The sequence below is a fragment of the Phodopus roborovskii genome, unplaced genomic scaffold (genome assembly GCF_943737965.1).
Source record: "Phodopus roborovskii unplaced genomic scaffold, PHOROB, whole genome shotgun sequence".
In the NCBI taxonomy this organism is placed as follows: Eukaryota; Metazoa; Chordata; class Mammalia; order Rodentia; family Cricetidae; genus Phodopus; species Phodopus roborovskii.
In genome coordinates, this window is record NW_026125397.1 from 9,141,258 (window position 1) to 9,156,687 (window position 15,430).

The following is a 15,430-nucleotide window of genomic DNA, read 5'->3' on the forward strand; positions in this document are numbered from 1 at the left end:
TAAACTTAAAACAGGAGAAGATGGTTCAAACCGTCTTCCAGGTACTTTAAGCACAAAAAGTGACCTTCCAGTGAAGGTCAAAGAACTAACAAAGAAGTGACAGGTGCCTAAGTAAATAGGCCTCCTAATGTCTCCCTAACCTAATTATGGTCTTTCTTGGAATTTTTACATTTTATAGGCAGGATAACATAAAGTCATGTCCCATTTATAAATTAAAATACATATTTTCTATCTTATAACTGAAATATGTAGCTATATTTATAAAACTAAATCATATATACATATATATATATATATATATATATATTCAACCTATGTATAATAATATAAGCTTGCAGGTCCAAGACATGTGTGCATAAGTATAGTAAGATATAATAAGTAGAAGCATAAATTGTAAGACTAAAATGAGGAAAAACACAAGATTCCAGTAAAATGATGAAATTGTTTTGTGTGTGGAAGCCATCAGACAGCTGTGAAAATGGCTCTCATTTGGTCTATTTTGGGATGTCTTATTCAGGCTACCCATCCCAAAGTTCCCATGACTTAAAATGGTAACAGATCTTCTCCGACAGCTTTTAAAAAGTGACTTGTTTCCCCATGTTCTATTGTTCCTACTTTTTATGAACTAATCTAATGTAACCAGTGACTCCAAGGAGTATCTCCCCAACAGTTACTTAGCTTTCCTGTGGTGAGACATATATCTCCAAATAGTGTTTCATGATGGCACTAGACTTGAGTCTATCTCTGCTGCTAATTATATAAACAGACAGATATGGTGACACTTATTTAAATAGCATTGCCGAAGCATTGTGTCATTCTTTCCTGCCTCCATCCTTTTACCTCATTCTTGACCACTCACTTGGAAAAACAAAGTGCCAGGCCATAAAAAAACAAAGGCAAATAAACAAATAAATAGAGCCTGTGGTTCCCAACTTGACTACAAAAGAGTTACAATCATTGGAGCTTTTCTGAAACAATGCTATAAATATGACAGGCTCATACAGACAGTGAAAAGGTGATGGATTTTTAGAATATTTTTGGAAAGAGAATTGGTGAGAACATGTATTGCAATGTTTCTGTGAACTAAATATTTGTGTCCTAACTCCAAGATGAAGCCTTCAGGAGATGACAGGGCCATAGTCTTCATCGGTGGCCTTTGAAGGAAAGACTCCAGAGGATTTAACTGTTCCTTCTGATACAAAAGCTACAATAGATAGGTGGTGTTTTTTCATCTTCTTAAATTTATTTTATTCATGCTTTATAGATTGTAGGGTAGGAAGACTTCAAATCCTTCCTCATGGGAATCCTTATTTCATTTCACTGTTTATACAACTATGTAAAATAATATTCTCTCAATTTCCTTTGGGTAGTTTATTGACATTGAAGAGTAACAGGACTCTATTTTTTTTTTTTTTACTAGTTTTAACTATTTTTGTGAATTCTTTAGTTTTTCTGTATATACGAATATGTAATTTGGAAACTGAGAAGATTCTCATTCGTCTCTGATTTGGACGTTTATTTTTCTTACCTTATTACTCTACCTAAGATGTCTAGTTCCAACAAAGCCTGTAACTTAAAGGTGCTGGGGTAGATCCGTCTATGGGTGCAGAAACATCCTGAAACTCAGCCAAGTCTTTTAACCCCCATTGCCTTTGACCCCCCATTGCCTCTGCTAGAGGTGAGTCTGGGACCAATTCAGGTGTAATCCCCCCCACACACCCTTACCCGGGAACTCCCTGGATTGGACCAGGATCTCATTCCCCCTGTGTCCTGTCCCCATGGAGAGCACTCCTGGAGCTCTGATACACACCCACCCACCCCCACCAAGAGCCTGCCCTCCCCCTATCCTGTGCCCTACCCTGCCCACTGCTCTGGTTGAGCACTGGGACAGAAGGTGGAGCCAACAATCCTGCCACCTTCTGGGAACTTCCTGGAGCTGTTCTGAGCACACTGACCATCCATGCAGGTCCACCCAGAATCCACACCTGCCTGGTCTCTGACCCCCACCACTGGTCCTACTATCCCCTCGGGGCCATCCCGAGCCTCTACAGGCTGGATCCTTGACCCCCATCACCGGGCTCCTGCTAAAAAGGAATTAGCTGGAGAGTGCTAGGCCCAGGCTAGATCTGACTATCAGCGGGTGGAACATCCTGGGTCCCAACCTTCTTGATCTTTGACCCCCATTGCAGTCTTCTGCTGGAGCCTGATCTTTGACCCCCATCACCAGGTCCCTGCCTGAGGAGAGGCCTCCTGGGGAGATTGGACCATCCAGAGCTACAGACATAAATCCTCTGACCCACCTAGGCCCACCTGGAGAGTACCATAGAGACAGGGAGACAGAGAGAGACCTACACCTACTGGAAGAAGTGATGGGAAGACAGCAAAACAAGAAAACAATAGAAAGACAAGCATAACACCACCAGAATCTAGGAACTCTACACCAACTAGACTTGAACAACCCAAAGCAGATGAAGCAAAAGAGAATGACTTAAAAATTATCATCATAAAAATGATAGAGGCCCTCAAAGATGACGTGAGAAAATCTCTTAAGGAAATGGAAGAAAAAACAGACAAAAAATTGGAAGAAATGAACAAATTTCTTAAAGAAAGTAAGAAAGCCAAGAAAAAAAAAAAAACAATTAAACAGGTGAAGGAAACAGTTCAAGACTTGAAAACTGAAATAGAGACAATAAAGAAAGCACAACTGAAGGAATGCTGGAAATAGAAAAACTGGGCAAATGATTGGGAACTACAGACACAAGCATAACCAAAAGAATTGAAGAGATGGAAGAGAGAATCTCAGGTATGGAAGACAACCTAGAGGAAATAGATTCATTGAGCAAAGAAAATCATAAATCCAACAAATCCTTAACACAAATCATCCAGGAAATGTGGGACACCATGAAGAGGCCAAACCTAAGAATAATAGACATAGAGGACCTTATGGGCACATCCCCCACGGAGGAATGGATACTCCCTTAACCTAGAGACAGGAGAGAAGTCCTAGTCCCTACTTCAAATTGGCTTGACAGATTTAGATGACCCCTCCTGAATGGCATCACCCTACATGTGGAGTAGGGGGGTGGGGGGAGAGGGTGGTAAGGGTGCATGTGAAGAGGGAAGAGAGGGGGAGAGGGAGGGAGGGAGAGAGGGAAGAAGGGAGGGAGCGGGAACTGAGATCGATATGTAAAATAAATAAAAAGACCCTCAAATCACAATTAAAAAAAAAAAAAGATGTCTAGTTCCACATTGAAGAGAAGTGCTATCAGTATGGTATCAGGTATTTGTTTTACTACTGGTCTTTCATGAAATTCCTTCATCTGCTTACTATCAATTACAATGTTGTTAGCTATGGTTGTGTCATACATGGGATTTACTGGGTTGATATTCATGCCTTTGATAGCCAGTTTATTTAGAGGATTTTAGCATAAAAGATTGGATTTTGTCAAATGTATTTTCTATACCGCTGAAATAATCATATGATTTTATCCTTCTTTTATTAATATGCTATACTATGTGGGTAAGCTTGCATTTAGGAAGTGTCCTTGTTTAACAAGGATAAATTCTACATGGTTATTTTAAAGTGACACTATATTAGGCTTGTTAATATTGTTTTTAATTTTAGGTTCAACAATGACACTGACTTGTAATTTTTCTTCGGGGCTAGCTTTAATATCAATATGTTCATGACCTGTTCTCATACAAAAGCATTCCAGAGTGTTAAAATAGTATTGACTTTTAGGAAGGGGTTTGACAAAGATTGGCATCATGTCTTTCAATGTTTACTTAGAGTTCAGCAATCCAGCAAGTGCTGGGATTTTCTACAAAGGGAGACATTAAAAAATATCATTTTAATTATTTGTGTGTACATTTATGTGTATGCACATGTGTACATGTGTATGATTGTGAGTATATGAAAGCACACATGTAGAGAGTAGAGGACAACTTGTGGGAGTCAGTTCCCTCCTTCCCCCATGTGAGTCCTAGGGAACACACTCAAGTCATCAGACTTCATGGGAAGCACATTCATCCACTGAGCCATCTTGGTGGTCCTCCTGGGAGACATTTATTAGTGGCCCAATTTACTTAATCTTTAGGGGAGGTAGTAAAACAGGGATTCTCTGAGTTGTCTTGGGTGACCTAGAACTTGCTCTGTAGACTCTGCCTCCTTTGTGAGTGCTGGAATTAAAGGCATGGACCACCACCAGTTAATTCCCTTATTCTTTTGGACCATTTGTGTTATCTATTTCTTTTTTACTTAACCTTGGGAGATTAACTTGTTTAAGAATCCATCCACATCTCTTAGGCTTTTCCAATTTTTATATATATATATATATATATATATATGTATATATATATATATACATATATATATATATACATATATATATATATAGTTTTTCACAGTAGTCTTTTATTATTTTATTATTTTTATTTTACATATCAATCCCAGTTCCTTCTCCTTCCCTCCCTCTTTCACAGTAGTCTTAAATCTGTTGGGTACACATGTATCTGTTGCAATCTATTTTTTATTTTAATTCTCATTTAAATCTTTTCTTTTTCCATAATCTAGCTAGACTCTGCAAACACTGTTAATACATTTTTTTCTAATTCTAGTTTTGTTGCTCATTTCAGTTTCATTATTTCTACTTTGCTCCTTATAATTTCCTGACTTCTATTAACTCAGGGATTAATTTGTTTGCTTGTTTATTCCTTGAGGAACAGCTGTAGGCTGACAGAGATTTTTGTTCCTTTTCAGTGTATTTGTTGCTATACAGATCACTTTTAGAATGTATTTTGCTTCGTTCCTTAAGTTTTAATGCGGTGTCTCTCCATGTTCACCTTGTAATTTGTTTTCTTTCTTTCTTTTTTTTTTTTTTTAATATCCTTTTCAACCTATTACTTATTCAGGAGAGTTTTGCTAAATTTTGGGATATTGGTAAATTTCCCCAAATTTCTTTTTGAGCCATGGGAATGCAGAATGGGGTTAAAAATAAGTTAACATGGAAAAATAATCAACTTTTTATTTATTCCTGTATATATGCATGTTGGGAGAGAGTATGTACTTGTGTACGTGTCCACTGAGGGCAGAAGCAGGCACCAAATTCCCTTAAACTAGAGTTATAGTACCACTATTAAGAATGACTCAATAATATTAAACAATCTATGCTCTAAGAAAAAATTGTCTTTTATTCTGGTTACATAGATTCTCAAGATACAGTAAAATATACTTTGAAATACTAATTCCACCCTTTTCCAAAAATAACTGGCTTTAAAAAAGAATGTTAAACTGTCTTATGAGATACAGCTCTATAATGTCAATGAATAAAATATTTAGAACAATAGCATGTAACATATATCTCCAAGGTTGTTAAGACTATCTTATTTAATCAATGCATTTCAGTGAGTGGCTGATTAAGGTGGAACGATACATACATGTGAGTATAGCTAACTTCATAGAATCCCAGGTTGTCTAGGAGTGCATACAAGCTAACAACGTCTACTGAAAACATCATTTCAATATCTACTAGGAGAGATGTTCCAGCACTGCCTATTATTCCAGAGATCTGAGTTTGAAGGCCCACATCTACCTGATGGCTCACAATCTACTATATCTCCAGTCCCAGGGTTCCTAGTGAATTCTTCCAGCCTCTGTGAAAACCAGGCACACACACATATACAATAAAGTTTAAAAAAATTTTAAAAACAAAAATTATCCTACAGAGCTGTGCCTCTGTGTAGAAATACATCTAGTAATCAGCTTTCCCTATGCAAATCCAAGGACAGCAATAGAATAAGCAACCAGATTACAAATATCAAAATGAGACCAGAAATTATGACATAGTCACCTGGCATCTTAGAATAAAAGAAAATTTTGGAATTCTGTGAATTGTTGAGTGTTCATTATCATCTTCTAACTTGCCATACAATTTTGTTCATAATCCTTGTGTTGTTTTTGTTTTTTGTTTGTTTTTGGTGTGTGTGTGTGTGTGTGTGTGTGTGTGTGTGTCTGTCTGTCTGTCTGTCTGTGTGTGTGTGTGTGTCTGTGTGTGTGTGTGTGAGTGTGTGTGTGTGTACTTCAATGGAATAGCTCAGTTTCTACTTGAGTTTATGCTGATTCTACATCCTAATAATAGCCATGCTTGCCAGATGGAATTTAGTTGTTATACTGCTATAATCATTATTCCATATTCTTGCCACAATGTAATATTTATTCTGCTAATCTCAGTGGCAAAGCACAGTGTGATTAAATAATTTTCTCAAGATAGGCTGTGAGTAAATAGAACTGGGAAATGTTAACATCCCTTAGTAATAAATGTCTATAAACAATCTGTTTATAAAATTAAAAGAGGAGCAACATTTTTCTGAATAAATTGTCTTATTTTTTTCTAGTTCTAATCTCAAATGCTAAGAATCTTCTAAGTGTAATTGGTGATGATTTGATCAAGCCACTTCAATGACAGTTCCTTATATTTAGAATAGTAATTTATTAAAAGCATTTTCAGGAGAGCCAAGAATATGTAAACAAAATCACTAGTACTTGCCAAGATTTGTATGCATACCTCAGAATTAAAAGAAATAAGCCTCTCACTGAGTGAGAGAAGGTCCGTGATATTTGGCTATTCCTCACAACACTATTTCTTTGACTCTGAGTCAACAGTAGCTAGTATGATGCTGATAACTAGGTGTCTCTTCGGGATGTATGCAAAAAGACAGAAGTTATGTCATGCAAGAAGCCTAATGATATGCACTATATAATGAGAGATCTAACTGGCTGTCTTTGATAGCACAGACATGATTAATATTCTCTGAATAGAAGCCAGGGCAGTAGGTACTCACTCCTTGAATCTCAATACATATAGATAAATATTTAAAACAACTCTCATGAACTCTGCAGGCTTGGGTCTTCAGAGTCCTGTTACGACATTCTCGTGTACTTTTAATTTTGCATTTGAGCTCTTCAGGTGTGAACTACAGCACTGCCTTGTGGAATCTTTGGAGAGAAGGCCATCCACTTTTCTAAGTCTCCATGATCTTCAACTATTAAATGGGAACTTTTCACCATGTAACCAGAGACTGAAGTTCTTCACACAAAGCCAAAGTCACTCACTGGATAGTGCTGTTTTTCTAAGGTGATAAAAGATTAATAATTTGGGGAAACAAATGTCTCTGAGTTTAAAGCCTCTAAAAACCATGAAACAGGAGTAATAATGCCAGCTTCCCCGAGGCGCTATGGTGAGAAGCCAGTGAGATAGTAAAGAATGAACATCTTTCCTTGGTTATCACTGCATTAAAGGATGTCCTCTTACATCTCTCTCCTATAGCTGAATACGTACCAGAACACCTTCTAAATTTTGTTAATTCACAGGCTGAAGCCACATGAAAGTGTGAAACTCCTTCTGATATAATGAATTCTGTTATAAAGCCTAGGTATGAGACATGCTTAATTTTTTTACATCATTTATTAATTGACTAAACTAAAATCTTGGGTCAAGTAGAAATAAGAGCTTACCTCATGAAACCAATTATATGAGTCTGCCTTCTCTTAAATACATATAATAGGCTAAACTTTAGGAAGTAGGAGAAAGTACATGTAAATATGAAAATGGGTTTATATCACACTGTAAATCATTTGAGCCTATAACTGCTGAACCAATTCTACTTAATGAATTCAGAATTTGTAGTTAGGTCAACCTTTATTATAAATATGACATGTTCGCTTGTTAGGAATATATAACTATAGAAGACACTTTATACTAGCAACTCAAGTTAATGTTGTTATATTACATGGGAGGAGGTATAAACACAGATAACACCACCCATTTCTGAAGATACCATGTGGTCATGTGGAAAGCAGTACTTGAAACAGTCAAGAATACATACCTGCCTTTAATAAAAAAAAATCACAGCTTTTAGGTAAATTCTGACTTGCTAAATTAATGATATGATTGTACCATATGGTATAAATTAGAAAAAATATAGCTCTATTTGATAACAAATAAAGGGTATTATTGTTCAGCTCAAGGGAAAGTTTAAGCAATGTGTGCACAGGATATTAATTATTAACTTTTTTGATCCATGTGCAAACTAAAAAAAAAAAAAAAAAAAAAAAAAAACCTTCATTGTCTATTTATTTCCTATCACCAGCAATGACCTGAGTCAATGGACTGCAGACTCACTCTTGATTGGAAAGACTTATTTTTAATGATCACATGGCTGCTGAGATCAATAAAAGATTATGCTATCTATACCCAGAAAAAAGAAAGTCAATTTTGAGGGTAAACTTCTCAGAAAATTCATCCACAGATCAACTAATCTAAATAATGACAGGATGGCATTTGCAGTCCTTGGCCATACAGTTCTCTGACACTTCTTAAGAACTGAGAACTAACTCAAGGATAACACTCTTCTAACCGGAAGAAATAAACCCATGGTAGTTGATTATTCAGCAGCAGCTTAAGGAACCTGATCTTATCCAGTTATTCAGGTGTCAAAGAGGTCCTAGAGGCATAAAGGAGAATCTTCTGTAAGACCTGCTAGTTTTCTCACTCCCTGAGCAGCCACACATATGTGCTTAGGCATATGTGCAACACTCACCAAGATGGGCCAAGATCCTAGAGAAGGGATGCTTAATTCTTGGGTCTGGTGTCAATATACCCTTCTAGTGATTACTCCCTCACACCATGGCATCCTATGACAACCAGGACCTCATTGTTCAGTCTGTATCAATAAGCGTCTTCACCATATCCTTGTATTCTTACTAGTCTATCTGCACACCACACAGAAGGTAATGCTAGAGGATTTTTTTGGATGATGCAAGAAAATGAAAGAAAAAACAGGTTAAATAATAATCCATTTAAGTTCAATTTTTTTTAAGTTCAATTGTCTTAACCCCTGGTCAATGGCACTCTTATTATGTATTGGGGAAAATTATGAGGATGTATTTTCAAATTTCATCATAAATCCATATGTGAGCCTAAATAATTTAGGAATGAGGATGGATATTGATTATCAAACTGAGCCTGAAATTGTTATCATGAAGAAAAATAAGAAAGTTAAGAACATTAGGCATGAAGACTTATGCAACACAAACTCTGACATCCAACATAAATTTTATACAATTACAAGGCTGAGTATCCCATTTAGTCATCCAAGTTTAATTTGAGAATCAACTGTTACAGCTGGCACAACTCTCAGTAATGAGAAACAATTTACTCAAGAGCCTTGCCATCGAAAAAGCCTCATAAGTACACACACTATCACCAGTGATAGCATAGTTTTGTTTTGTTGTAAGTTCTTTACATAAATTTTCATTAACCACATTTTTATCATTACTCCCAACTATTTGTGATACCCAGCTTTTAGTTAATGTCTAAGCCATCCACGTGGACCTGTTTGTGTTGTGCTTTAGAAGAACCAAGTCTCAATAAATGGCTATATCTGAAAATGGCAGGACCCTTTATCACGATATCAAGAAAATAATAGTGATAAGAAAGCACATCCCTTCATCTAAAAATTGCTAACTAAACAAATAGCAGATGCAAGGTGTAATTTTAAAAGTGGAAAATAACAAGAGATACCCCACCTGTTGTAAATCCAGAGTAATTGTCACATAATGGTATTCTACTCCATTCTTGATACTGGGGCTCTGCCACCATGTGTTCTTGCCGTCAATAGCATTCGTGATCGGATGTCTCTCTATGGAGTTGGCAAAGAGAAGGAAGAGAAAATGTCAGACAATCAGTTTATAGCTGTCTCCTCAAAGAAAGGGTGAAACAAAGGGAAGATGTAGAACAAGCCTGCAGACAACAAGCATTTAAAAAGTGATTCTGTCTCCAACGCATCTCTGTGGTTTCATAGTTCTACACAACATGGCAGGAAATAGTGACATGTCTAGGCTAGAGAAGAAGGTACCAAACACTAATCAACACCTAAAATGGAAAGCCTTACATACTTCCAGAAACAATGTGCAAAGAGATAATACAGAAATCCAACTGGTGTGCTTTAGGTTTGAAAAAGGCTCCTGTTGGAAAGATGCTTGAATAATGCTTGTTCACACACCTTTATTGCTGAGATATGGACAATCCAGCATTTGTTTATTTATTTATTATTTATTTATTTATTTATTTGATATAAAATAATACCTTTTTCTGTCTCTGCAATGTTTTTGGAACAAGTCTTTAACTTGTCACCTTCCTACCATGATTCTCCAAATCCCCTATCCGACATTTACTTGGCCATGTATCACTAATCCCAGAGGAGGAATCTAATCAAAGTTGACAAGCCAGGATACTGACACATGAAATTCCAACGTACCAACCAAACAGAGGCTTTCCCTCTCAACCCCAATCCATATAGATTTGAGGAACCTTTTTTGTGGAATTCGAAGGGCAACTGGAGAAAGGACGTATATGTGAGATACTCCTCCGACCATGCTGTCTTTCACTACAGCTCTCTTCTTTCCACCAAGCCTGGAGCGCTGAGATTCTCATGTCTTCAGATTCAGCTCACAGATCCCACAGAACAAAAATATCCCCACATCTCACAGCCCTGTTACATATTTGGCTGTGTTGGAACCTTTTCTCATATTTCACAAGTTCTAGATCTTTTCTCTAAATACGCAGAGAACACATCTGGCTGAGGATGACAAGCGTGGAGGCTGTTGGTGTTCCTGTTTCTGTCCTCAGGGTTGTGATAAAGATTTCTAAGCCCCTCAGAGCTCACTTGGAAGCCACCACATCTGCCCTCTGAAATGTCCACAAAGTGTCAGTGAGAATCTCTGCTACCCTGTTAACCCGCTTTCATTCTGATAAACTGTGCTCTGTGGTACCAGTCTTGGGGACTTGAACAAAACTAATTATCTCAGCAAACATTCAGAGATATAGTGTGGTGGTTGATTTGGATCTCAACCTTACTGGATCTGGAATCAACTAAGAAACAACCTGCTGACACACATGTTCAGAAACATAGATGGATCTTCCAGTGGCAGCCCCGAAAAAAAAGGAGAGCCAAGAGGAAAACTTTCTGCATTTTGCCTTCACATCTCACTTGCAAGTTTATCTACCCTGATGCTGTCCCTTCTTTGCTCATAACAGAATCTAGATTTCTTGGGCTTCCAACATGCACTGAAGATTAGTGGCTCTACAGGAACCCTCCAGGACCTCAACACCAGGTTGGAACTGTTGAAGAACATAGTTTTTAGAACCGGACTACTTGGTTCTTAGCTTCTTCCATGTGAAGATAGGTATTATTGGCCTATCCAGACCATATTGTACAGCCAACAAAAGAAATGCCCCTTTAATATACATTCATTTGACCATTGCTATTCTAGAGAACCCTGACACAATCCTTATATTAAGATGAAGGAATACCCCTAATGAGTGAACAAATTTTGTCAATATGAGGATCAATCGTACCCTCTTAATTTGTCAGCTTAATCCAGGGACTGGGACATTTATTCTGTCTAGTGATATGGGATGAAAGACCACAGGACTTGGTGTTCAAAAAGCAGGTATATTTGATGCCATCTCTTTCTAGACTCCACTGTTTAGTAATTAACTGGCCATTGACAAATTACTTAAATTCCAATTTTCCCTAAAAAAGGGCTGATAAAAATAGCATTTTCCAGATCCTCAACTTGCAGGTGAAAAGCAAAGTCAGAAAAAGAAAAACAATATATTTATAAGAAACTTGGAAAGTTAATATAAGAAGTATACTCTCAGAATTTTATAAGTAATATTAAATTTGAGTCTAATTTTCCATCATCCAATGTACCATGAATCCAAAATTCATTCATAAATCAATGGACATTTAGAAACCTCCAATAATCTTTAAAAAACAATAATATCAAGTTAATGAAAATTCAGTCAAATTTATCCTTTTTTACTTTTAGGCAGACTATGGAACACTACATCCATTGCCCTTATTATCACTGATCAGTGAAAACATTTGAGGGATCCCTTTCTTCTGAAAGTTGCTCACACATGCTTCCACTCTGAGGAAGATATTTGTGTAGTATGGAAATAAGTTATAAGCCTATTCAAAATGTGCACAGTTATGAGTCTTACAGACAAATTATGCTTAATAAAGTTGAAGTTAAAAATTCAACAAAATTATTGTCTTCATGTGTAAGAGTCTAGTAGTAATATAAAAACTATCTTTAATAGAAACAATATAACTTAGCAAAGTGCTTCTTTTGTGAGCATGATAATCTCCAGGCAGCAGTGTTGGATGTGTGTTATCTCAGGACTATGAAAAGTTATCCCCACATCTCAGAGCCCTGGTACATTCATTTTTGGATTGTGTTGAATATTTTACAAGGAGAATCCTTGGAGTTCACTGACCAGCCAACATAGCTTATTTGGCAAGCTCCAGGCAAATGATAGGCCCTGCCTTAAAATCAGAGGTAGATAGTGCCTAAGGACCAATACCCATGGTTATCCTCGGTTCGTCTCACAAGCAACAGGACCCATTACACATCACACACATCTTTGTACTCACAGGCATACACATATGTATGCACACGTACACTAAAGGATGCTTATTAAGTTTGCCATTTCCAGTTGGTGAAAATTTTGGTGTCAATTGTATCTAATCTTCAACTAAAAAGATGAACTTAAAGTCTGATATCCATATTTTAATCTAGATATGATAAGATAGGACAGAATGGTAATATAACATTGCCCCCGGAATTTCAATGCAACTATGGTGCTCCATGGACTTTACTTTGTACCAAGTCTTATTGCATTAATAGCTTATTGTGATGAGGCATCCTGTCTCAATAATGAAAAGAAAATTGCCGAACATGTTTAACAATTTGTGCCAATTGGATTCTCTTGAGGCCAGGTACAATGTCACTGTATAAAAACAGCAAACAGCAGAAGCATGTCTAAACATCAACAAATATCTCTTGTAGTGTGTGTGGATGCAGAAATCAGCACATTAGGAATCAGGACAACACATAAAGGATTACTGGCATTGCCCTTCAAGCATAATACAGAAAACATTCTCATAACATCTTCCTCATTCTTTTTGGTGTCATTATTCTCATGTGTGAAATCAAAGCACACGATCAGACACATTTAATTCATAGGTTTTCAGTAATTGCCAAGAGAAGCTGTTTAAATGGGAAATTTAATAAATATCTGCAACCTCAATTCAAATTGATAAGAAAATCAGCCAGGAAAAAATGGGAATATGTATCAACAATTAACCATAATTCTCACTTTAGTAATCATAATTAATTTGTGAATACTGATTAATCGTTGGTAGAGTTCCCTTTTTTTGAAAAGACAGAAACATTATATCCTCAAAAATAAATAAATGAATAAACTATACAAGTCAAAGAAAGTCAACTACATCTGAAAACTGTCTAGGGAATCATAAGACAATCTTCTCACACTGTTTGTGTTTTAATTAAGAAACACAAACAACTAACAGCCAGAAAGTTCGTTTCATTTTCCTTGCTTGGTGATTAAATACAGACCTTGCAGATTTATTCTGGAAGGTTACTGAATTTGTGGAAATTTATCATCTGTTTGTACAATTTTTACTCAAGTATATTCGCATAATTTATTGCCAAATTTTTATTCCTGCCATAGTTTACTCTTTCTGAGCTTCCAGTATCAAAATTGATTTTGAAATGTAATGAATCCGCTCACACTTAAAAGTGACACAAAGTAAATCCAGGCTGTGACAAGTTTAAGACTACACAGTAACAAACAAACAGAGAAGAACCCTGGAGTTCTCCTCCCATGTGCCTCGCTTCATTCTGGCTTTGGTGTGAAAAATTTGGTGTGTCTACATCAAATTATAAGTATCTTCTTCCACAGACGCAAGAGACCCCAAAGCAGACAGGTGACAGGATGGGTGGTGACTCTGCTCGACAAGGATGAGTCATCCACTTCTTCAACCAAGGGTTCTTTCTAGGCTTTCATGTTTTAATGAAAGCTGAGAAACCAGACCCCGAATAGATGGCAATTTCTGTCCATCAGAACTTATCCTTATTCCCAGTGAATGCACAAGTGATATTCCATCAGTTTGTTTCTTTTCTGGCTTTTGCTTCAATTCGCTGGCTCCCCTGCTTCTCTCCTCTGCTGTCTGTGACATCTGCTTGAGGATCCATCCAGACATTTGCAACTTCTCCTTTCACCCCACTCAGTACCTGCACCACTCATCACACCTCTTTACTCTCCACTTGACATCACATGCTCCTGATTACCCAGCTTGGAATCTACCTGCCCAGACTATCCTTAGTAATTTCTTTATCCTGTAAAGCTCCTCCAGGGCTCTGGCACTGGTCCTCGCCTCTTAACATACCATACCAGAGATAGCAAAACCCAAGATGTATGCCATCCCTGCCTACTCCCATGCATATACCAGAGTCAGTAAAAAAATAGAAAGTCTTTTCAGGGATGCCCGATATGAAATATCTTGGTTTTTTAAAGACTCTGAACATATAGTATCAGTAATTTTAATCACAGAAGTGCCCATATATTTGTATGTATGGATATACCATATCCAATTTTGTTAAATCCTTAAATTTGATATAATGCCATTTAGCTACTATTTTCTCTCTCTCTGTCTCTATCTCTCTCTGTCTCTGTCTCTCTCTCTCTTTTTCTCTCTCTTTCTCTCTCTCTCTCTCTCTCTGTGTGTGTGTATGTTTTATTCTCATTTTTCTTGCTGAGATGAAAGAGTCCACAAGTAGCAAAATCGAGTTTTCTTCCTTTCCATTCCATTAAGAATAGCTTTAATCTGTTCTCCTTAGTACTAAAATACGGTAAAAGAATATTATATATTTGTCCAAACTCATAGGTTGTACATTAGTAAAAGTGAGACCCAGTGTTAATGGTGATGGTTGGATTTCAATGTGTCCATGTAAATTCAACAGTGAACTTAGCACTCTGAATAGTAGGGATAATGAACATTTAAAGACTGTTGAGAAGGCCAGACATATGCTAGGGAATGGCTATTTGAGAAATCTTGGTAATTCATCCTTTATTTTACTGGCAGCTTTAAACTATACTGAAAAACAATAGGTGAAAAATTGAAGAAATTTGAAAATTGTCTAATTATAAAATTATGTTTTCACCATTTCTTCAATTCCCACCATTTACTCTATTAACCTCTTTTCTTGGCAATCAAAAGTGATGCAGACATATTGTTTTCTATTTGTCTCTTTGTTGTTGTTTTGTTTTGTTTTTTGGTGTGTGTGTGTGTGTGTGTGTGTGTGTGTGTGTGTATTGTTTCATTTTGTTTTTGAGACAAGGTTTCTCTGTCTTGCCTTGGAATCTGTCTTGAAACTAGCTCAGTAGACCAGGCTGGATTTGAACTCACTAAGATCCACCTGCCTCTGCCTCCCGAGTGCTGGGATTCAAGGCATGCTTCCTCAACACCCGGCTTGCATATTGTTTTGTAAAACAGTTTT

The 15,430-nt window shown here is 36.9% G+C and overlaps 1 protein-coding gene across 1 annotated transcript in view; it reads right to left on the minus strand.

Moving 5' to 3' along the window:
* The window catches only part of Lama2 (laminin subunit alpha 2), a 564,428-nt gene that overhangs the window by 411,890 nt on the left and 137,108 nt on the right, over positions 1-15,430 (minus strand). The window contains 1 exon segment of the mRNA XM_051175465.1: positions 9,587-9,699. Coding sequence (XP_051031422.1) covers positions 9,587-9,699 — 113 coding nt within the window.